This window comes from Peromyscus maniculatus, chromosome 3 (genome assembly GCF_049852395.1).
Source record: "Peromyscus maniculatus bairdii isolate BWxNUB_F1_BW_parent chromosome 3, HU_Pman_BW_mat_3.1, whole genome shotgun sequence".
In the NCBI taxonomy this organism is placed as follows: Eukaryota; Metazoa; Chordata; class Mammalia; order Rodentia; family Cricetidae; genus Peromyscus; species Peromyscus maniculatus.
The window spans coordinates 124694600-124717442 of record NC_134854.1 but is presented as its reverse complement, the minus strand read 5'-3'; the positions used below and the strand labels follow the sequence as shown (position 1 = coordinate 124717442).

General features: G+C 37.6%; 1 protein-coding gene across 1 annotated transcript in view; it reads left to right on the top strand.

Moving 5' to 3' along the window:
- The window catches only part of Cntn3 (contactin 3), a 380871-nt gene that overhangs the window by 257838 nt on the left and 100190 nt on the right, over positions 1-22843 (top strand). The window contains exons 6-10 of the mRNA XM_042273722.2: positions 8903-9106; positions 10039-10141; positions 14285-14469; positions 18079-18215; positions 19652-19781. Coding sequence (XP_042129656.2) covers positions 8903-9106; positions 10039-10141; positions 14285-14469; positions 18079-18215; positions 19652-19781 — 759 coding nt within the window. The remainder of the gene's footprint in view (positions 1-8902; positions 9107-10038; positions 10142-14284; positions 14470-18078; positions 18216-19651; positions 19782-22843) is intronic.

Here is a 22843-nt window from a genome sequence, read left to right as displayed (position 1 = left end):
CCAGATGTCTAAGTTCTGCACATCAGCATGCATATGGCATGAGGCATTGTCATGTGATATTTTCCTATGACAAATCACTTTCTTTTCACTGTACAGGAAGGCTTTGGTTATGAAACCAATAATTTCCTGCATTAGTTTGGAACTAATCTTAAAATTGCTTTCTAACATTTTTTCAAGGTCTTTGAACTCTTATATAATAAAAATGGAGAAACAGCAAATTCTATATTATATACTATCATAGTGATATATAAACATAATTGGTTAAGAAACACCTATCTAGAAAGGATTAAGTGAAGCAGAAGACCTACCATGAATGTGGGTATCACGGTTGGGCTGGGATCAGAAAAGGGATGAAGGAGAAAGCCAGCTGAGATCAAGCATTCTCCCTTTTCTGCTCCCTGACTCCCGCAGGATGTAACTGGCTGCTTCCCACTCCTGTTTTCATGGTTTCCTTTTCATGACAGTACCTAATATGGTGAGTCAAAAGAAATATTTCTTCCTTTGAGTTGGTTTATCAAAGTATTTCTTTGTCAGAGATGAGAAAAAGGAACACAGATGTTTTAACTGTTGTTCTGTGGTCTTCTTCCTGAGTCCCAACATCATTCATACTAGAGATTAAGTTCCTTGAAGAGTCTATCTGAGGCCTAAATGACTTACATTTCCCTCTGTTGAAATGTAAACTGATTTCTTTGGCAATGACATGCTTTCACCAGCCTTTTGGGAGGAAGGATGTCAGTCAAAGCTTTGCAATGATTTTGCCACTTCTCCTTGGGTATCAAAAACCACTGATGGACCATGTGATTGCCACTGAATATGGTTTCAACTTTCACCCTCTTGACTTGAGATCTCCTTGGAAAAAAAGAAGAAAGAATAAGGTCAATCCAGTGTAAACAGCCTGAAATGGTGATTGCACCGGGGACATTTATTGAAAATAGCATGAGAAAATGAATGCATATCACAAAAAAAAAGCAATACACAGTTACACAGTGGCCTTTCTAGGTGCCCTGAGCATAAGGAGGCAGAAACCCCATCATATCAGTGTTATTAGCAATGGTACCAGAGAAAAGAGGAGGGAGCTAATTTAAAGAGAGAGAGAGGGAGAGGGAAGGGGGAAGAATGCTCCAAACTAGTTTACAGGCAGTTGAAAATTGGGCTTGACTCCCAACCATGCACAAGATCCTAACTTTCACCTTGGGGCTAACCTAAAAACATAATTTCAGGCCTTGATACAGTTCTGCTTAGAAACTCATAAGTCAGACTTACTAGGACTCAAAGTCAAAATGGATTGAGTAAATATTCATAATCACCCAGAGAAACCTGCTGTATATAACAACAAATTTTAAAACATCTTTTGAACAACAGCTCCCAGCCTCTGATGCCTCATGCCAGCTCCTAACCACTGACCATTCTTTCTAGTTTTTACCTTGTTTTAGTCTGTGGGACATGCACTCTATCCCAGACTGTCAGCCATGTAGCATGACCTGTAAACCTCAGAACATAATTTTATTTTCGATTGTGTGAATCGCTGCTAAAATCTTGAATGACATCAGGTATGCCTCCCTGTGCTTTTAAATAAGTCTCATCTTAAAAATAGGTCAGACTTCCCCAGTTGGCACCACAGAAAATGGCCCAAGTTACTTTTACAATTTTGCCTAACTGCATTTTTGTTTGGCAGAATTTCTTCTAGAAAATGTCTGGGCTGCGGATTAAATCTCCTTCATAATAGAATTTCATAGTGGAACTAGAAATAAACCCTCAAATGTCAGTAGTATGTGCATTAATATTTCTCCAGGTAAACACCAGAGTGGCATATTTCATGTTAAATTGACTAGTTGTACACTTCAGTGACCTGGGAAGGAATGTGACTGACAAAGTGACATCATCCATCATGGACTACTTTTCAGAAGGCAGAATTTCAGAACTTTATTCTCTTTATTTATGGCTTTGATTGTTAGACACTCTTAGCTCCCTAGTTAAAAAAAAAGATATTTGCTATTTCTAATACCCTTATAGCTTTGTTAATAGAAAGCCTAGCGGCCATATTATTTAACCATAGTGTATTTATAATTTCATCAAGAGGTTATGTAGAGCCTAGTTTGTTGGTGTCTATGAAATTATCATTTTAGCATAGCTTCTAGCTTATTTATCATTTTACATAAAATGATGCTGAATCCTCCCAAAGGATACTGAACTGATATGTATTTGGCTGTGCAATACTCAATTAACATTTATTGCAAATGAAGTTTTTTATAAGTAAATTCTCATAGTATCACAGATGTTATTTTACTTTATTTCAGAATGTAGTAAATCATTGTAGTAATTCTCAAATGTTTTTTTTTTTTTTTTTCTTCGAGACAGGATTTCTCTGAGTAGCTTTGCGCCTTTTCCTGGAACTCACTTGGTAGCCCAGGCTGTCCTCGAACTCACAGAGATCCGCCTGCCTCTGCCTCCCAAGTGCTGGGATTAAAGGCATGCGCCACCACCGCCCAGCTTCAAATGTTTTTAATCAGACCTATGATCTACAAATTTTAACGTACTCATACAGTAGCAAATGCGAACTTGATGCAGATCTTTCCTTTAAGACAAAAAAGTCTATAAACAATGTGGGTGGTACAAACTTCTACTCACTTCTCATGACCTTGTGAGAAGAATTACACATAGATAGGAATCATTTCCCTGAGTCTGTAAAGATCTACATATTTGTGAAAAGTAGTCCCTAGTTTACTTTGAGAGCTCTAATTGATTCTCTATTTTGGAATATTCCATGCCTCTCCTCCTATATATGAACCTTTATAATTGTATTCTTTAAAGCATGATTTCCTCCTTTGGCTCTCTAACTCTAGTATCATATAATCTATTTTCTTCTTATTACTTGGGGAATTTTATTCGAAATATGTAACATTGTGTCATGGTTACTTTTAATTGCCAACTTGACATGATCTAGAGTCACCCAGGAAGAGAGTCTCATTAAGAAGTCCTCTAGATATGTTGGCAATTGAGCATGTTTGTGAGGATTGTTTTGGGTGCTTTAATTGAGGTGGAGGTCCTGACCATTGTGGCCACACTGCTCCTTTCGTTTTTGGGTCCTGAACTGTGTAAGTGTATAAAAGAGACAACATTGGTGAACATACATGCATTCTCTGCTCTTGATCACGGCTATGGCTAGCTCTTGAAGTACCCACCTTAACTTCCATAATGATGGACTATAATCTGGAATTGTGGGCTAAAATAAACCCTTTCTCCCCTAAATTACTTTTCTCACGGTGTTTTATGACAACTACAGAAATAAATCTAGGAAACGTAAATATTTATTTGTTGTTGGCTATTATCATTTATGTTGATTTCCTATTACAGCTATTACTAATGCACAACACGGTTACTAAAACCAGCATGAATTTGTTGTGCAACATTAAATTTCAACAGGAATTTCCTGAGATTGACAGCACGGTACTGAGAGTTGCTTTTGCTGAATTCTTTCCCAGAACCTTGGCCAAGGCTTCATGGCCCTTGCTCTTGGCAGTTGCCAGTAGCTGCCTATATTCCTTGGCTCTTGGCCCTCCAGCAAGTAATCACCTTCCTCAGACATCTGCTCATTAGTCAGCCCTTTCTCTGACCTTCCTGTGTGTCTTTCCATAGAAGGATCCTGGTGATTGATTACATTAGGCACGTTCAGGTTCACTGCAATGTCCTTAACAGTATGTGTCTTTAGCACCATCCCATGGCCAGGTATGTCTGTACACTACCTCACTGCTACATTGACAAATTCAGGCAAACATAGTAACATGGATAGATATACGCAAGTCCAGAATCAAATTATCAGTTTAGTTGGCTAAATGTCAAGATATAGGCAGATACGTATTCCTGCTGTTCTTTTGGAGGCTGAGGGGAGCCCCTGTCATCTACCTTGTTTGGCCCTTACAGGCTACCTGCATTCACAGCCTTTTTCAGAACATGGTATCTTAAAAAAATATCTGTCTGTGATAGTGGAAACTCCTGCTTTGATGGGCAGAGGTTCTTCTCTTTGGCTGTAGCTCTTCTGCCTCCTGCTCATTATCATCCTTACAGTAACTCTTGACCCACTCAGATAACCCAGGAGACTCTTCCCATCTCAATACCCCATGTTACTTACATCTGCAGAGTCCCTCTTCAGTGTCTAATGACAGACATATCCCTAGGTTGCAGGGCTGCATTTGGAGTACTGGGATCAGTATTCTGCATAATACACTAATATTCACCCAAACTCTTGAGCTTTGATTTAGATATTTGAAAACCTTATTAGGTATGTACTTCTTCAATCCTTACTTGCATCTCAAAGTCTATTTTAAGTATTTCCTCTTTAAGTATTTTCCAGCTACAAGAGGCCTCCTCCTCCATACTCCTGTTTCTTCTCCTTGTTTTCAATTGTTGGTGGTCAAGAATCATTATTGTCTGGATTTTTCTGAGGTTGTACTAGAGAAGAGCTCTATTTTATTATTCACATCCATATAAATGAGTGCCTAAATTTAACATTATATAAGCTGTACTGTTGGGATATTTAGAGAAAGGAAGTGCTTATGAAACTTTAAAATCACCCTTTACAGTGTAAACTATTTATGATGCATTGTTTAATAAAGATTGTGGATAAATTAGTACTGAGTGATTGTTTAAGGTTGGAGTTCTTCTCAGTAATTTAGAGATCGGTGATTGACTTCTGTGTCCACCTGATGACACTAACTCCTGAAAGGAGAATATGAATCCTCACTGCTGTAGATAGCAACTTCTTGTCATTAGGCCTTTAGATTATGAGGGGTTTTATTCCTTCTACTTACTAATTTACCTCATAGAGGCAAGAGTTGCTTTAAAAGTGAACCAGCTTTCTCTTTTTTTTGGTGTCAGTGTCAGGGACAGAGAGCCTTATACTGTTTCTCACTGGGATACCAAAGAGCTTTGCTGGTCTATAGGACAGATGCCAGCATATTTGAAAAACCTGGAAGTGAGGTGAAGGTATTAACTTGATAGAAATTTAAAAGAATATCAATTATCCCTGGGAAAGGAAGTTTATGATCCTGAATAGACCCTCCCTCCTGATCAAAAGAAAGGGAGAGTTTGAAATACAGAAAACTCTTCTGTTCAATGTCAGCAACCAGGTTCAGTTCAGGTTCCTAGGAAGTAAACACTGAAATAAGATTAAAGGATCAGATTTGAAAAGGATTACTAAGGAAGACCTGTAAAAGCATAAGGGAGAGGGATTAGAGTGAGGAAGAACAACTAAGAATCAGTTCACATATTTGTGGACAAAGAGAAGAGTCACACTGTAACAAAGATCTGAAAATATTTTGGGAATTTCTCTGTGGAGTGTTCCAAACAAAGCTGTCCATTAGAAAAACCCTACATGGAGCAGGAATGGTGAGCATTCAGTGAGTTAGGAGAAGTCCAGGTGATTGTGGCCATAGCACCTGCCTCTAGTACGCATGTAGAGGACATTTATCTACCTCCTCTGCAATGGGTTCTCTTTAGTGGGACCTGAGAGGAGTCTCCCAGATCTACCAGAGTATCCCAGAGGTACACACAGACATGTTTGATTTTCCTTCTTTAGCTTCCCTAACTAAACCATTACTATGACAGAGACAAAAATCATCCCATTCTTGATTGAATTAAAATACTGTTATGATGAAAAGAAAAACAGTAAGTGGAATCATGTAATACATATTATTTTACAATGAGTGTTTTAAATTAAAATTATACTTGTGATATTTCCAAGGTATTACATATAACTATTGTTGATACAGCCTCATGTTAAAATACTTGCTTACATGTATTTACCATATATTAGGTTTTCTGACCCTTACACTGAATCCTTTCTTCCAATTATTCTTATTTTGGATAAACTGCAGTTTATTTTGATTGCCTAATTTCTATACTGGGTACAAAATTTTAATCTAGATGGATAATAAAAGATGACTACTGCGTAAACTCTGTGTCTTGAGCATTTTAATAAGCAGAGAAAGAATGCTTTGCCTCCATTAAACAAAAATGATGTGGAAGGGGCATCTGAAAGGTGAAGGTTGGCCGAGAGCCACAGGAGGACTCTAAAGAGCCACCACTACTGCAGCAGCCAGTTTCACCAATTGAAGAAGAAGCTCATCCTGCCCATTCAACATTATTTTTCTCTAAGATTTATGTGGTATTGTTATAGGGTGAATAAGCAGCATTAGGGTAAGCAAGAGACCAATGGGAATTAGTGTTTCAGGGTTTTTTTTTTATTTTCATAAAATTCAACAAACAACTTTGGACTTTCCTATCTCATCATTGACTTAATTAGACCTTCATAAAATATTCCTCGCTCTTTAGGAAAAGAAGGCAGTGTTTGTGAATATGTAACATGCAATGTGTTCCCTCGGTTGAGACAGAACATTGTCACTAGCATTCCCATGGATTGTTACTGCCATGGTTTTCAGGCCTTTAGTTACTCTGCTGGCCTTTTATATGCTCTGTGCTCCCCCTGGAGGGCTTTTATCCTTGTGTGTTTGAATATTCTCTTGATACTTATGTCTAATCTTCAGTCATGAAAGAATTTCACATCCCCTCCCCCTTGTACTTGGACCATCTTTCAACCAAACTTCTCACATCATTTCACAGTGCTTTCTATCAAGTGATTGTCCATTCTTTCCCAAAAGGAAAGATATTTTATGATTACAATTGTGCTTCAAATCTATTTTTACCTGTACCTCATCAAATTTTTATTGATAGCAAATGTTTTCAAAAAATCTTTTGGAAGACCTTTATTGGAATTAACCAGGGAAGTAAGGTTAGTGTAATTGCGAAAGAAAACAGAGCCAAGGAAGAAGGAAGCCAGTAAAGCAAGCACAGAAGCTTTGCCTTGTAACACTTAGCTCTCAATAATTTGAGGATCTAAAACCTCAAATAGAAGCCTAATACTATTCAGATGCCATCCTTGTAGAGGAGAGTATATTTCCTAAAGAGACAGTTGTTTACACTGGCCCACAATTGGTAAAGACCCTCTTAGTAGATTTTTGCTCACAACTTCTACCATTTTGTGTCCTTCCTTGACCCAACAAATGCTTATGCAGGACCTGATAAATGCATTTAATGTTTTAGTTGCAGGTAGAAATGGAAACAGTTGGCTTAAAACTGATATCAGGGTTGAGGATGTGACTCATGGTAAAGCACTCAGAAGTATGTGCTGATCCTTGGTTGGATTTCAGACACCACAGATAAAATTGAAAAATTGAGCCGGGCGGTGGTGGCGCACGCCTTTAATCCCAGCACTCGGGAGGCAGAGGCAGGCGGATCTCCGTGAGTTCGAGGCCAGCCTGGGCTACAAAATTGAAAAATTGAGATCATTTTGTTATTACCACAGAGACAATTGAGGAGATAGTCATTACATTTTGGATAATAAGTGCTTACATTAGAATAAACTTTGACATTGCTCTAGAGTTTTGAGTGGTGGCTTAGTGATTAAGGGCACACACTACTCTTGCAAAGGACTGGAATCCTGTTATCATCACCCAGGTCTGTCAGCTCACAACTGCCTTAAACTCCAGTTCCAGTGGATCTAATGACCTCTTTAGGCCTCTGAAAGGACCTGTACACACACACACACATACACACACACACACACACACACACACACACACACACACACACACACACTCATGCACACACACAGACAATTAAAAATAAAATAAATAATTTTACTGCAAATGGCACAATTTCATTCTTCTTTATACCTGAAAAAAACCATCTTTTCTTCAGTCATACATGTCTGGAAAGGCATCTAAACTTAGTTATTGTAAATAATACTTCAGAAAACATTAACATGTAAAAATTTCTCTGTGATGTTTACTTAGTGTCTTCCATGTAAATACCCAAGAGTAGCGTATATAAATCATATGGAAAATCTTCTTTTAATTTTTTGAGAGCTCTCCATAGCGATTTCCATGATGACTGAACTAAGTTACATTCCCATGAGCAGTATGTAGAGTCCTTGCAACATTTGTGGATCACAGACTTCATAGAGATATGTAAAACCATTATGTATATATGACATGAAAGTAGAAATGAAACTCTTTAGGAAGGGGACTAATGGGAGGGGAGGGGCAAAAGTGTAGGGTTGGCACATGTGAGAACATGGTCAAAGTATATTATTTGCTTGTATAAAATGTCTTTTTGAAACTCAATAGTATATGTGATGAATATATGACTGTTTACTAAATAAATAAATAAATAAATAAATAAATAAATAAATAAATAAATAGAGAAAGAAAAAAGAAGGAAAGAAACAAAGAGGGAGGGAGACACAGAGAGAGAGAGGAAGGAAGGAAGGAAGGAAGGAAGGAAGGAAGGAAGGAAGGAAGGAAGGAAGGAAGGAAGGAAGGAAGAATGAACAAAAGAAAGAAAGAAAGGGATGGAGGGACGAAGAAAGAACAAGCAAGACAAAGTCTTTGTAGGCCCAAGAGCAGAATATACAAAGATCCAGGAGCAAGAGAAACCTAGAGCTTGGCAGAGTTTGTGGGAGGGACTTATGTGGTGATTGAGTCACTATGTGTTACTCATAAGAAGCTAAGGAGCTGTGATAAGTTTGATGGTAGGACTTGCTATTATGTGATTGGTAATTTAGGAATACAGAATTATAGAAGCACCAACTAAAAGGGAGCAAGGGCGAAGTCAGCAAGGCATATAAAACCATAACCTAGAACAGGGACAAAGAAGGAAGCAAAGGTGCTCTGTGCATTAGAATGCCAATCAGCAGTGTTCCCCACGGTAATGTAAAATAAATGTGGAATCATTTCCCTAAGTGCTCTTCTATGACTCGCCAAAAAACCTCATTTTTGTAGACTTCTAACTGACTCTGGCATACTTTGCTAAGTAATGAAATGTATTTCTTCTTAACTTTTGATAGAACTATCATATGCTTGGGTCTTCAACGAGTATCCATCATTTGTTGAAGAAGACAGCCGGAGATTTGTCTCTCAAGAGACAGGGCACCTCTACATAGCTAAGGTGGAGTCATCTGATGTGGGAAATTACACATGTGTGGTGACTAGCACTGTAACAAATGCCAGAGTATTGGGCTCCCCAACCCCTTTGGTGCTACGCTCTGATGGTAAGAGACCTACAGTGGAATGCCCATGATGTCACTTGTTTGCATTTTTGTCAGCTTGAAATTGTTTAAAGTTTGTGAGTGTTTTGTTATGAGCTAAAATATCTCACTAAAATAAAACTATAGAAAAAAAACTTCTGTGGTATTACCTCCCTGATCATTGCTAAAGAGGTATCTGTCAGATTCAGGAGAAAGCCAGTTTAGGAGCTGGGGCTATAGCTTACCAGGTAGAATACTTGCCTAGCAAGTACATAGCCCTGGGTTGATCTTCAGAGCTATACAAAATGGATATGGTGGTACATGCCTGTAATCACACAGCTTGACAGGACAATAGCAAGTTCAGAAGTTCACGGTCATTATGGGCTACACAGTGGGTTTTAGACCAACATGGACTACATTTTACATTTGATTTTTGGAGAAGAAAAAGAGGTGCCAAGTTATAAGCCTAGGTAGTTGACTTATTAAACTAAATCATATCTCATAGACCATAATGTCTTATATACAAATATGGAAGCACTTTCCAGTCAGTTATAATGGAATCAGAGTGCCCCACATGTTAAATCACCATGGTTTGATTCCAGGGAGCCATTTATTATGTTTAAGATTGGCACCTATGTGATGAGGCTACCATTTATCAAAACCCCTCCTATAATCTTTGTACCATAGGAAATTCCAGGGATTATTAATATGTTATGGATGTCAGCTTAAATAGATATGATTACATTGAATATAGCATTTCAATGAATTTCTTTAAAACATTTTGCATACTGCAGTATTTTTGACTCCATGAATCCAGAGTTCTAAATGTTATTCAGGGTGCATGTTTGGTCAAGGTTAGTACCAGTCAATCATTTCAATCACTGAAAGTGGTAGTATGTTCAAAGGGGAGCCAAATAAACACTGACACTAGCAAATTTTGTATTGTGAATTCACAGGTGTCATGGGTGAATATGAACCTAAGATAGAAGTCCAGTTTCCAGAAACTCTTCCAGCAGCTAAAGGTTCAACTGTGAAGTTGGAATGCTTCGCCCTTGGAAAGTAAGTTCTTTAACAATCCCATATGTTGTTAGAATACTTGAGGACGTACAGATGGTTCTATTTTTTTTCTTCATAGCATAATTTATTTTTATTTATACCTTTAAAATATTTTTATTTTATAGTGTAGTACAAGATATTAGATCTCACTGTAGGATTGCAAATGAGTATTTTAATAGATTTTCCTTACCCCATTTCTCTTCCACCCTCTGCTACTCTTGATCCTGACTTTTATCCAATCCCCTCTCTTTTCTTCTTTCATGTCATGTAAGTACATTTGCTTACCTACCCTTCTTCATCACCTATTTTCCCTCTCTTGATCTCCTTTCTTGATTTTAAGACTACAACTAAACATGTGTATGTGTGTAACCGTGTGAGTGTGTATGTTTAAAGACATTTTACAGACTAGAATCCATATATGAAGAATATACCTTTTTTGTATTTCTGATTTTTCAATCAGCTCACATAGTATTATATTTTCAGATCTACCAATTTCCCTACAAATTTCATTTTTTTACAACTGAATAAAATTCATTCTGAGTACATACCACATTTTCATCTAAGCTCTTTGCATTTCTTTGATATCAAAATAGAGTATCAGTAAGCATGGATGAGCAAGTATCTCTGTTGTAGAGTATGGAGTCTTTTGGGTATATGCTCCCAAATGGTAAAATTTAGTTATATATTCATTTTATTTTTTGTTAAGCCTCCATACTGATTTTTATATTGGTTATACTAGTTTGCATTTCCACTAGCCATAAATAAGGTTTTCTCTTTCTCAGTATCTTTTTCACTATCTGTTGTCTGATTTCTCTGATAGCCACTCTGGCTGGGATGAAGTAGTATCTCAGAATAGTATTAATTCACACTTTTGATCATTTAAAATATATCATCAGCATCTGTGTTTCTTCTTCTGGTAACTGCCTGGTTATTTCATTATCCATTTGTTCATTGGCAATTTCATGTCATTGGCGTTTAATCTTTGTAATTCTTTGTAAATTTGTAATGTTAGCCCCTTGTCATAGCTATGGCTTGTTAGGATTGTCTTCCATTATGTAGGCTGTTTACTCTGTTTATTGTTTCTTTCACTGTGTAGAAGCCTTTTAATTTCATGCAGTACTGTTTGTTAGTTCTTGAGGCTGGTTCCTGGGCTTATAGAGTTCTGTTCAATGTCCTTGCCTATGCCTGTGTTTTGAAAGACATTTCCAATGTTTTCCTCTAGAAGTTTTAGCATTTTACTTAAGTTCTTCGATGTGCTTTCAGTTGTTTTTGGTATAGGGTAACAGATTTGAACCAAATTTCATTCAATTGATTTTCATATATTGATTTTGTACCTTGTAATGTTATTAAAAAGGATAATATAGGGTTTTTTAAGTATACAGCAATGCCATCTGCAGATAGGGATAGCTTGAATTCTTTTCCCATTTTTATCTCTGTACTGTCTTTATCATTTTTATTGTTCTAACTAAGACTGATCTGAACACTATACTATGTAAGAAGTGAGAGAGTCATAGTCTTAGTTAGGGTTTCTATTGCTGTGAAGAGATACCATGACCATGGCAACTCTTATAAAGAAAACATTGACATAGGAACCCACAGAGACAGCTGACAGGAGCTCATGGGAGCTCATGGACTCTGAACCAACAGTTAGGGAACCTGCATAGGACTGACCTAGGCCCTCTGCATGTGTGTGACAGTTGTGTAGCTTGGTTTGTTTGTAAGGCTCCTAGCAGAGGGATTGGGAACCTGTTCCCCATGATGGATTAGCCTAGATACAGGGGGAGGAGCTAGGTCCTGCCTCAACTTGATGTGCCATGCTTTTTTCAAGCCCAAGGGAGGCCCGCCCCTTTCTGAAAGTTGGCATGGATGGGGATGGGAGTAGATGTGAGGCAGGGAGAGGGAACACGAGGGGAGGAGGAAGGTGAAACAATGGTCTGTATGTAAAATAAATAGAAAAATGTTAATTAAATAAAATACAAATTTATTTACAAATTATACAAATAAATAATAAATAAGAAAGAAAACATTTAATTGGGGATGCTCACTTACAGTTTCAGAGGTTCAGCCCATTAATATTATAACCGGGAGCATGGCAGCATGCAAGCAGGCATGGTGCTGGAGCTTCTACATCTTGACCTGAGGCAGCAGGAAGTCCACTGGCAGTCACACTGAGGGAAGTTTGAATGAAAGAGACTTCAAAGCCCTCCCTCACAATGACACACTTCCTAAAACAAGGCCACACCTCCGAATAGTGCCACTTCCTTTGGGGGCCATTTTCTTTCAAACCGCCACAGACATCCTAGTCTGATGCCATATTTTGAAGAAAATGGTCTCAGTTTTTTACAATTTAGTGGAAAGTTGTCTATGGGTTCTTTTTATACGGACCTTTTATTATTTTGAAGTATGATAGATGATTTCCTAAAGTCTCCATGACTTTCATCATGACCGAATGCTGAATTTTGTGAGATGCCTTTTCAGCAGCTATCAAGGTGATTATGTGATTTCTGTCCTTACATTTATTCATATGGTTTACTACATTTATTGATTTCTATCTGTTGAACCAACTTTTATCTCAGAGATGAAGCTAACTTAGTCATGACTTATGACTTTATGTGTTCCTGAATTCAGTTTGCAAGTACTTTGTTAAGAATTTTTTCATTCATATGTTAGTCTGGGGACTTGCTCTGCATTTTTCTTTTTTGCATGTCTTTATCCAACTTTGGTATCAGAATAATACTGACTTCATAGGATGAACCTGGTAATGTCTTTCCTTTTCTTCCTTGTCAAACTGCTTGAGCAATGTTAGGATAAGAACTTCCTTAAAAATTTGAGAAAATTCAGTAGTGAATCCATCTGGTCCTGGGATTTGCTTTATGTAGATCCACAGCCAAGCACCAGGCTGAGCTCCAGGAGTCCAGTCTAAGAGAGGAAAGTGGGAGTCTATGAACAAGGGGCATCAAGATCATGATGGGAAAACCTACAGAGACAGCTGAACTAAGCTAGTGGGAACTCATGAACTTTAGACCAACAGATATGGAGCCTGCATGGGACTGGACTAGGCCCTTTGCATAAGTGAGGCAGTTGTATAGCTTGGTCTGTTTAAGAGGCCCCTGGCAATAGGATCAAGATCTATTCCTGATGCATGAACTGCCTTTTTGGAGCCCATTACCTATGGTGGGACACCTTGCACAACCTTGATGTTGGGGGAGGCTTGGACCTGCCTCAATCTAATGTACCAAGCTTTGTTGACTCCCCATGGGAGGCCTTACCTTTTCAGAGGAGGGAATGGGGGATGGGTTGGGGGGAAAGACAGGGGGAGAGCGAGAGGAGGGATGAGAAGGGGATCTGTGGTTGGTATGTAAAATGAATAAAAAATTTCTTAATAAAGAAAAATGTATTTATAATATATTCCAGTTTTAATTTTGGTAAATCATGCACATTTACAAATTCATCCATTTCTTTTAGATTTTCTAACTTTTTGAAATATAATTTGTCAATGTTTACTGCGGATGGTCTGGATTTCATGGGAATCTGTTGTGACAACACCCCATTTGTCTCTAATTTTGTCAGCTTGGTTCTTCTCTCTTCCATTTTGTAAATTTAACTAAGGGGTTTTAAGTATTATCATTTTTTTTCAAAGAACTTAATCTTTATTTGATTTTGTAAGTTTTTAAAAGTTTCTTTAGAAGCAAGGGAAAAGTTGAATACAGGAAAGTATACGTATATGATGTATTTTGAAGCTTTAAAAGAAATTTGGAGAAATTGAAAGTACCTTACCAATTCCATAAGCTAAGCCAGAAAAAAGATTGTCATTTACTTATCCATTTGTCATATTTTTCTGCACTTAAAGCATAAGTTGACTGGCAAAGATAACCAGTTTATTGTATTAAAATATCATCTCAAAGATGTAAACCTGGGTGTGGTAGCACATGCCTGTAATCATCATTCAGATGTCATAGCAGAAGGATCAGGAGTGAGCAGCAAGTCTGATCTACCTAGTTAGACCCTGCATCAAAACAAGAATTTACTCCTGGAAATAGCCTGCATCTGAAACCTGTGTCTTTGGCTCTCTTAACCAAAGCTTTCCGTTTTTGAGTTTCTAAGATTTTCAGAGAACAGCAAATGACTTGACAATTTCCTTATCAGCCCTGTTCCTCAGATTAACTGGAGAAGAAGTGATGGGATGCCATTTCCCAACAAAATTAAATTGAGAAAGTTCAATGGTGTGCTCGAAATCTCGAACTTCCAACAGGAAGATACAGGCTCCTATGAGTGCATTGCTGAGAATTCACGAGGAAGAAATGTGGCAAGAGGGCGGCTCACATACTATGGTAAACATCAGTTGTGGGGACAGTTGCCTTGTAGCTTTTGTTCTCTCATAGCTGTTTTGGTGGGTGAAGGTAGTTATAGCAGAAAACTGGGATTTAATTTGGCATTTTCTGTGTTTTATGCTCATTTTGTAAAGCAAAGACAACCATCAGAGTAGGGAGGAATTAAAAAGAAAGGCAACTTTGCCACCAACATGAAGACATATTCCTTTTACATTTTGAAAGTGATTCATATGATAATGAAATCTTTCACTTTTTTTTGCATGACCTTTCTCACACTTAATAATATAACAGACAGCTCTCTCTGGCCGCTTTCTCCTCTAGAAGAGTTTTTTTTTTTTTTTTCTTTAATCTTTATTTGAAAAGCAGAATAAAACTGTTTGCTGAGAAAAATTGCAATTATTACATTAGACAAACCAAATACACTGAAGATGCTGTTCTATATGGAGATATTCCACGCCATCCAATAATGTAAATAATGAATCTGGAGTCTGCATTCTTTAATTTGTAATCATATTTGTTTGATGCACTGCTCAATTTGGGGAAGGAAAGAATAATATTTCTTTTATTTAGAGAACTATTTTTTGAGAAAATGAGATTTTCTTTTTGTGTTTTAAAATTTCTCTTGTTTAAAACATGCCATTAGGTTTTGATGAAAACATGGTTTGGAAAGTGCTAATACGTTACTGTACAAAATACATCTGTAAAATGCACAGAGATGGAAGCTCACTGAATGCATTTGCAATTTAATTATTAGAAACATTGTAAACCTAGTAAGAATTCACCAATTTTTATGAAGGGCAAATTGCATTATAGCCTATTTATTTTAGTAACTTGTAATTGAAACAGCTTTCTGTGGTGGTGCGTACATAAATGCTGCAGGGGAGGAAACTGTTTGCTAAGACAGCTGTTAAAGATGTAGACAACACTGAACAATTTGAAGTTCTAAAATATATTACCTCTGACAAGATAAATGCTTCTTATGTTACAGGGTTTTAGAAACTGTTGGGGACAACATGAAGGAATGTTTTAATAGCACAAGTCATTATGTTTTATAACTTCCCCACCTTGTCTCATGATTACTTTAATATAAGAAACGATTTCCAATATGTCAGTGGCTATAAGTTGTTGGCATGATATGGAAATAATGGTGGTGGTTGTGGTGGTGATGGTGGTGGTGGTAAGATAAATTCTTCACTCTTGGGGCTGAGTAGCTCTGTGTCCCCCACTCAACGGGGATTCCTCATACCCTATCTTAGCTTCTTCTTTCTGCTAATTGAGGGATCACAGCACACTCAGAAGTGAGCACTATGAGAAAATTTCTGACTTGTTAAATCAGTGGCTCTCAACTTTCCTAGTGCTGCAACCCCTGAATGCAATTCCTCCTGTGATGGTTACCCCCACCATCAAAAACTTATTTTCATTGCTACTTCATAACTGTAATTTTGCAACTGTTATGAATCATAATGTAAATATCAGATATGTAGATAATCTTAGGCAACCTCTGTAAAAGGGTCCTTTGACCCTCTAAAGGTCAAAACCCACAGGTTGAGAACTGCTGTGTTAAAAGTTTCAATGTTTTTAACTCTATGCCCCATAACCGCTGCCCAAATAGGAACCATATACCCTCCTTACCCAGGAAAGCATAATAAAGCTAAATTGACATTCAAGTACTTAATTAACATCAGGCCATGACTCAGTTTCTCTACTTTTTAAATTTTCTGCTTGAATCATTTTTCCTTTTTCTACATATTAATTGCCACGACAATCACAAGGTGACTGCTACCAATGAGCAACACATCAGGTACTCACATCCTTCTGCTCTCCAAAATATTTATAATCCCAGGGTTGGGGATTTAGCTCAGTGGTAGCAAGTGCAAGGCACTGGATTCCATCCTCAGCTTTTAAAAAAAAAAGAGAGAAAATATTTATAATCCCATGCTCAGATGTCCATCCCTAATATCCTCAGTAGCAAGGGAAAGTAGGATTAGACAAAAGCCTCCCTCTGGAAAAGAGTACAAAATCATTCCTCTCTAGATTTTATGGAAAATGTGAACTGACAGAAAAAAAAATGATAGCAGAGTGAAAGAGTGTTGATATTTTAGTCATGAGGCAGAACGGAAAGTAGTGTGCAAGGGGAAACCAACAGCATCAGCTGCACTTAGTCCATTCTGTAGATAATATTTTATGCACCTAAGAAATAAATCATAAGTAAATGGCATGGAGAGTTTAATTGAAGGTGCCTTACAATTTTACCTTAAAATTGTAACATAGCATCGATAGGTGTCATGTATTTTTCTGGTGATTTGCTCTAACATTTCATGGAAAAAATGGTGTGATAGAGGATTTGACTATCAGGTTATGGTTAAAGGAGAAAAGACATGATTAATGTGGGAGTTCTAATCTGAGAAGAAGACTGTTAGAATATTAGAATTACCCATGTAGATTCCTACTGGAGATTCAGGCGTAGGTCAACAATTCCTGTCCAAATCTAGCTATCATCTCCTTTCAGGTAAGTCTGATGATTCCTGAAATTGGAAAACGTGTTTAAATGTAAAGTAGGAAGAGTAGATTGGGGTTAACTGTGTTTCATATAGGAAAAATGATTTTTATACAACAAAAACAAAAAAGCTAAGTAGCCATAGTTTCCTTTCACTTTCATTTGGACAAAAAAGCAATTATGGGAGACAGAAAGGAAAGGCAAATCTTCCTGTGGTTGCAATTAAACAAAAATAGATATACTGCTGTTCCATATGGAGCATGCAAATGCAGATCCTGGGGCATACACCACATGCATAATGCAATGTGAAACCTCTAAGAGATCTCACCTTCCAGGTTTGGATCTGAAACATAAGCTGGGACTTGACTGAATGTACTGTGTATGTTGAGTGGCTTCCATTAGAAGTGGTATGTTATGTTCATCTGACAAAAGAAAAAGCAGTTTCTAGGTGTCTTGAAAAGCTTAAGTAAAATTCATTAATCTCCTTGATCCAACTGATGTGCAAACATAATTTGAAGTTGCTTTAATTACATCTTTTTTGAATAAAAGATCTCATTCACATTAAGGCCACTTATCCATCTTTTGGGGGCTTTCATTTTAATGCACAGAGATGTGTAAGTTGTTCAATACTTTGTATTTAATTGGGAGGTATTTCTAACTCGAAGTAAATATTTTTCTTTAGTCATAGATGCTTCTTTCCAATGGATATTAGTATTTAGCTCATCATTAGGCTCCATAGCTGCTGTCATTTCCTTTGAAATTGTCATGGCATACAATCTTAGGTTTCAAAAATATACTTGAGGAAAGTATATTCTGTACCTGCATCACTATCTATAAATAGAGTTCTGAAGAGTATAATCTAGCAATCAGGATTTTGAAAATAAAGAGAGCACAATGAAATAGGCTTTAGATATAACACGTTGCAACATCAGTGTCAAATCTAGAAATGTTTTATATAGCCATTCTTTGATCTAAATACAATTCTAATCTAGCCCACGTTCATCCATGGCTTGTAGACCGATACTCATTTATAAGCCATTTATTTTTTATTTGGTATATGTTTTGAAATTCTTGTCTTTCAATTATCTATTTTTTCCTTTCCTTGATTATAGCAAAACCTCATTGGGTTCAACTTATAAGAGATGTGGAAATAGCTGTGGAGGACAGTCTTTATTGGGAATGCCGAGCAAGTGGGAAGCCCAAACCCTCGTACCGATGGCTGAAAAATGGAGATGCATTAGTACTAGAGGTGAGATGATGCAGCTACTTCATCCAACTCTTCCTGTCTTTTTAATGTATGCTTCCTTTAGCCTCCAGAAACCAGGGTAAACCTTCAAGAGAAGGCTCAGTGGGTAAAGTACTTGCCTTATCAGGAACCTGAGTTCAGTCCTCAGCACCCATGTTAAAAATAATGCTGAGTATGAGGGTGAATGCTTGTGATGCTGGGGCTAAGTAGATGGAAAGACATGGATATCTGCCAGTGAAAGTCTTACACTGTCTTACAGAGAGGGAAAAGGGGTAGATTGCACCTGAGGAAAGACACCCAAGTTTGTCCTTTGCTTCCCTGAACACACATGCATGGACATCCACAAAAATCTATACATACACCACAAGGCAGCTTGGCTCCTAGTGTCAAAGAATAGGGTTTCTACAGAAGCAATTAAAGTAGGAAATGATTTATTTTAGTATACAGTTTCAGTCCATCATGATGAAGTCATGATGGGAGGTTATGGCAGCAGGAATCAGGAAGAAGTGTAGGGCTAGGGCTGGGACCTAAGGAGATATCACCTTCAAGTACTACCCACCCCCACATCACACCTGACCTAGCAAGGCCAGATGTTCCAGAGTTTCATAGCCTTCTCATGTTCAAAGAGCCTGTATGGGGCATTTTCTACATAAATCACAACACAGGGGAAACATACAAAATCAATCATCCAATCTTTTAATGAGATTTCTTCTCCATTGCAATTCAAGGTATATTGGTGATTTTTCACTGATAAAATAATATTAATATAAACAATGATTTGGGATGTCTGTGTTAGACAAAGCTTTACTTTAATGAAACATGGAATTTAATTTCCTTTACCTGTTTTATACTTTGGTCTGGTGTCTAGAGAATAAATGAATCTGTTAATTGCTTCCCTTCGTAGATGTGTATTTATTGTCTCATTTGCCTCCTCTCTCCAGACTTGTAAATTCTGCTTTTTTGTGTTTATGTGTACTGAGTCAATTGTGTGCCTTTATGTTTCTCTATAGAACCATCATAGTTGGAAAAAACCTGGTATGTGGGCTTCCTAGCACTCTGTTTAATGCACTGAATTATAATGTCTTAAGCTCACATAATTAAAAAAAATATTGTGATGAAAAATCTTTCCACCTCCCAGGATGAAAATCAACCTCCAAGTACATTTTATTTTTCACAGTCTGAATCATTAACCATGGATGAAAATGAAATGGCTGCCACACTTCACCTTTGGCTTTGAAAATTATTTTCTGATTTTTGGTTATGTATCTGAAACATCTTTTTCCATTTCAAAGAAGACAAAGGTTACATCTCAGGTCAGACTACCTAGTAGTCTGAGGGAAAATAGCAACATCTTTTGTCTGATTGAAATGATAGTCAGTAATGTTTATTTTAATGCTAAAATTTTATTTATCTGCAAGAAATGTTATTTTTAAATCCAGGAGAGAATACAGATAGAAAATGGTGCCCTTACAATATCAAACCTCAATGTGACTGATTCTGGAATGTTCCAGTGTATAGCAGAAAACAAACATGGCCTCATCTATTCCAGTGCTGAGCTCAAAGTTGTAGGTAAGACTAATTTTTTAATTGTTTAATCTTACCTTTTTCCCTTTAATCTTCCATTTTTGCCAGAATATAAAATATTGGCTTTTTATAGTCTATTCTACCACCTAATAGTATCCAGAATATTGTTTCATATTCAGGGTTTCTAATTAGAGAACACACTAGTCTCCCAGGACCTAGGGGATGAATGCAGGAGGATAGCCACAAAGTTGAGGCCAGGCAGAGTTATATCGGGAGTGCCAGGCACTTGACCCACCAACTTGGGTCAAGAATAAGACCCTGTCTAAATAAACAAAACAAAATAAACAAACAAACAAAACCCAACAACAATAAATGCAAATCAAGCCAAACCACAACAAATTTTAAATGATATCAAAGGAAAATCAGCCAGAGTGACTAGAATTAAGTTCCAAGGTTGAATTAAACCAGCAGAATAAAGTTCCTTCACATCTAATGGACCATTACCCAGTCATAGTGTCCTTGACTAAGAAATGCTTCTTACCAGGATTCTGGTGCTCTCTATTGCTGATCCACAAAAGCAAATGACTAAGTTAGAATCAGTGATATTTGAGTCAGAAGCTGCTTTTGTCTTCATGAACCCCGTTTGGAGGTCCAGGTGTGGGGTATACTGAAGGTGTAATTAATCAATGATCCACTATTTGAGATTATGATTCATTACCTCTTCTTGCACTTTAGGTCTGAGGAAAGTATTTCGTAGTATTTAGAGCATTTATACAAAGGATACTGGCATGACAAATGACTGAAAACACAAGGGTAACTTGACATCAAGGCAGAAGGAAATGCAGAAGGAAAAGATGGAGATGGAGAAGGGAGAAAGGACTCACTGTTTCAAGAAAGTAAGATGGAAAGTTTAGATTTGGGCATAAGTGGAGCCAAGACTCAACGATCTCCATTATTTTTAGTTTCCATGGAATGCCTCCCGATTCTCTGAGTTTATTACCACATTCAGTTCAGTGCGGAGAGCATGACTACCTTGTTTGCTTAGATGCAAGTGGCACTACTAGGTCATGGCCCCATGAACCCTTATTTGTGCCATTGCCTATCGTTGACCTGGTACAAATAGTGTGAAGGAAATGAGGCTCTTTTACATAACTCAGTGGCTCTCAGCTTAAGAATGTTTTCACTCTGCTGCGTACTTTGAAATATTTGAGCGTAACTTTTGTTACTATAACTAGAGTCTGGGGGAAGAATGGAAGTCGTGTGTGCTATAGCCACCATGGCAGAGGATAGAGAGGCTGCCAAATATTCTACAATGGGTGAGAGTCACTCACAACAAAGGAGTATGCAGTACCAAATGCCAAGAGGAACCCAATATTAAAGGAGAAGTCTCTCGTCTCTGGCACCTGAAGGTTGGATGTAGATCGTGTGTATCAGGATGACTGCCAGGATTGTCAGTGAAAATCTGCCCCCTTTTATCTGTGGCAGAGAAGTAGCATGTTACATCAAAAGCAGGAGAGGATGGCACACAGCTGTAAGCTGAAGCGCATGCTTCTGTAGATTAAAAACTGGCAGAGTTGTAGTCTAATTCCTCTTTTAATAAGATAGATTCCTCCCTATTATGGTGCAGGGCCATTATATGGGAAAGTAGAAGTTGTGTAAATTAAAAATTATATTCAAATATAGATTCTTGTTGTTTTACTGAAACAGTTTTCCACAGGATTTTAATTTACAAGGCCAACTCAGAATAATGTGTCTCTTTTTAATTAATTAAATGATAATTACATCATCCCCCTCCCGCTCCTTCTAGCTTCCAATATGCTTCCCTGCCCCAAGCTCCCTTCAAAATTCACAGCCTCCTATTCTTTAATTATGGTTGTTGCATATACATATAAGCAAATAAACATATGAATATAACCTGCCGAGTCTGTTCTGTGTCACCTACATTTATGTGTTTCTAGGGGTGACCTCTCAGTATTATATAACCAACCATGAGGCTTATCCTTGGTGAAGATGAATTATCCCCCTCTTGACAATTGTTAATTCCTCTTCATCTAGGAGTGAGGCCCCATGAAATCTCTCCATGTATAATGGGAAGTTAACTGTTGGAATTGTTGAGGTCTTATTTAAGCAGCCATATTGCTAGATTTTATGAATGCAGCTTCCCTGTCATAGCTAGAAGGCACAGCCTCACAGAAGATTTCCTGGGCCACTGCCTCTTAAAATATTTCTGCCTCACTCTTTCATGTGTTCCCTGAGCCTTAAGTGCAGGAGTTGAACAACCATATACTCAGTCACATACTATAACCATTATAAAATGCATATGTGGCAAAAAGTAAGTTATTTTCACTGGGATTTGCCACAGCATAGAGCATTAGAAGCCAGGTGAGTAGAGGCTGGAGAAATGGCTCAGCATTAAGAGACGTTGCTGCGTTTGCATACGACATTAGTTCCAAACCCATCACCCACATGGCAGATAATTGTGTGTTGGATACCCAGTTCCAGAGGTCTTCTGGCCTCTACGGGCACTGCACACATGTGGTTCATTATCATACTTGCAGGCAAAGCATTCATATACAAGAAATAAAAAGTATTAAATCTGAGAGAGAGGGGGGGGGAGAGATGCAAAAAGAAGCTATGTGTCATGGCATACACCTGTTATCCCCACAGTTGGGATTCTAGGTAAGAGAATTATGACTGGAGGCCAACTTTGGCTAGAAAAGGAGGCCCTGTCTTAATTTGAAAAGGACAGAACATTCTGTATTTGGAGAGATAATCAGCTTCCTAAGCTTGTTTATACATACATAGAAAAAGGAATAGTGACTTTCTCATCAACATATCATTTCATTTAAACAATATCTTACATCTCACTATGTAGCCTAAAGGTTACATCATAGGCTTTACTGGGAAGCACAATGTTTTCTGCACATAATGGCATTAATGTGATATTACATCCTTGAACATTACATCTGTGCTATGTCTTCTTTCCTCAACTTGGAAGTTAAATTTAATCACATGAGAATTTTATGGTACAACCTGGTGAACAATTAGTTCAGAACTCAGCCATTCTAAGACCTTTGGGCAGCCCTCTCTGAATGACAGGTCATCAC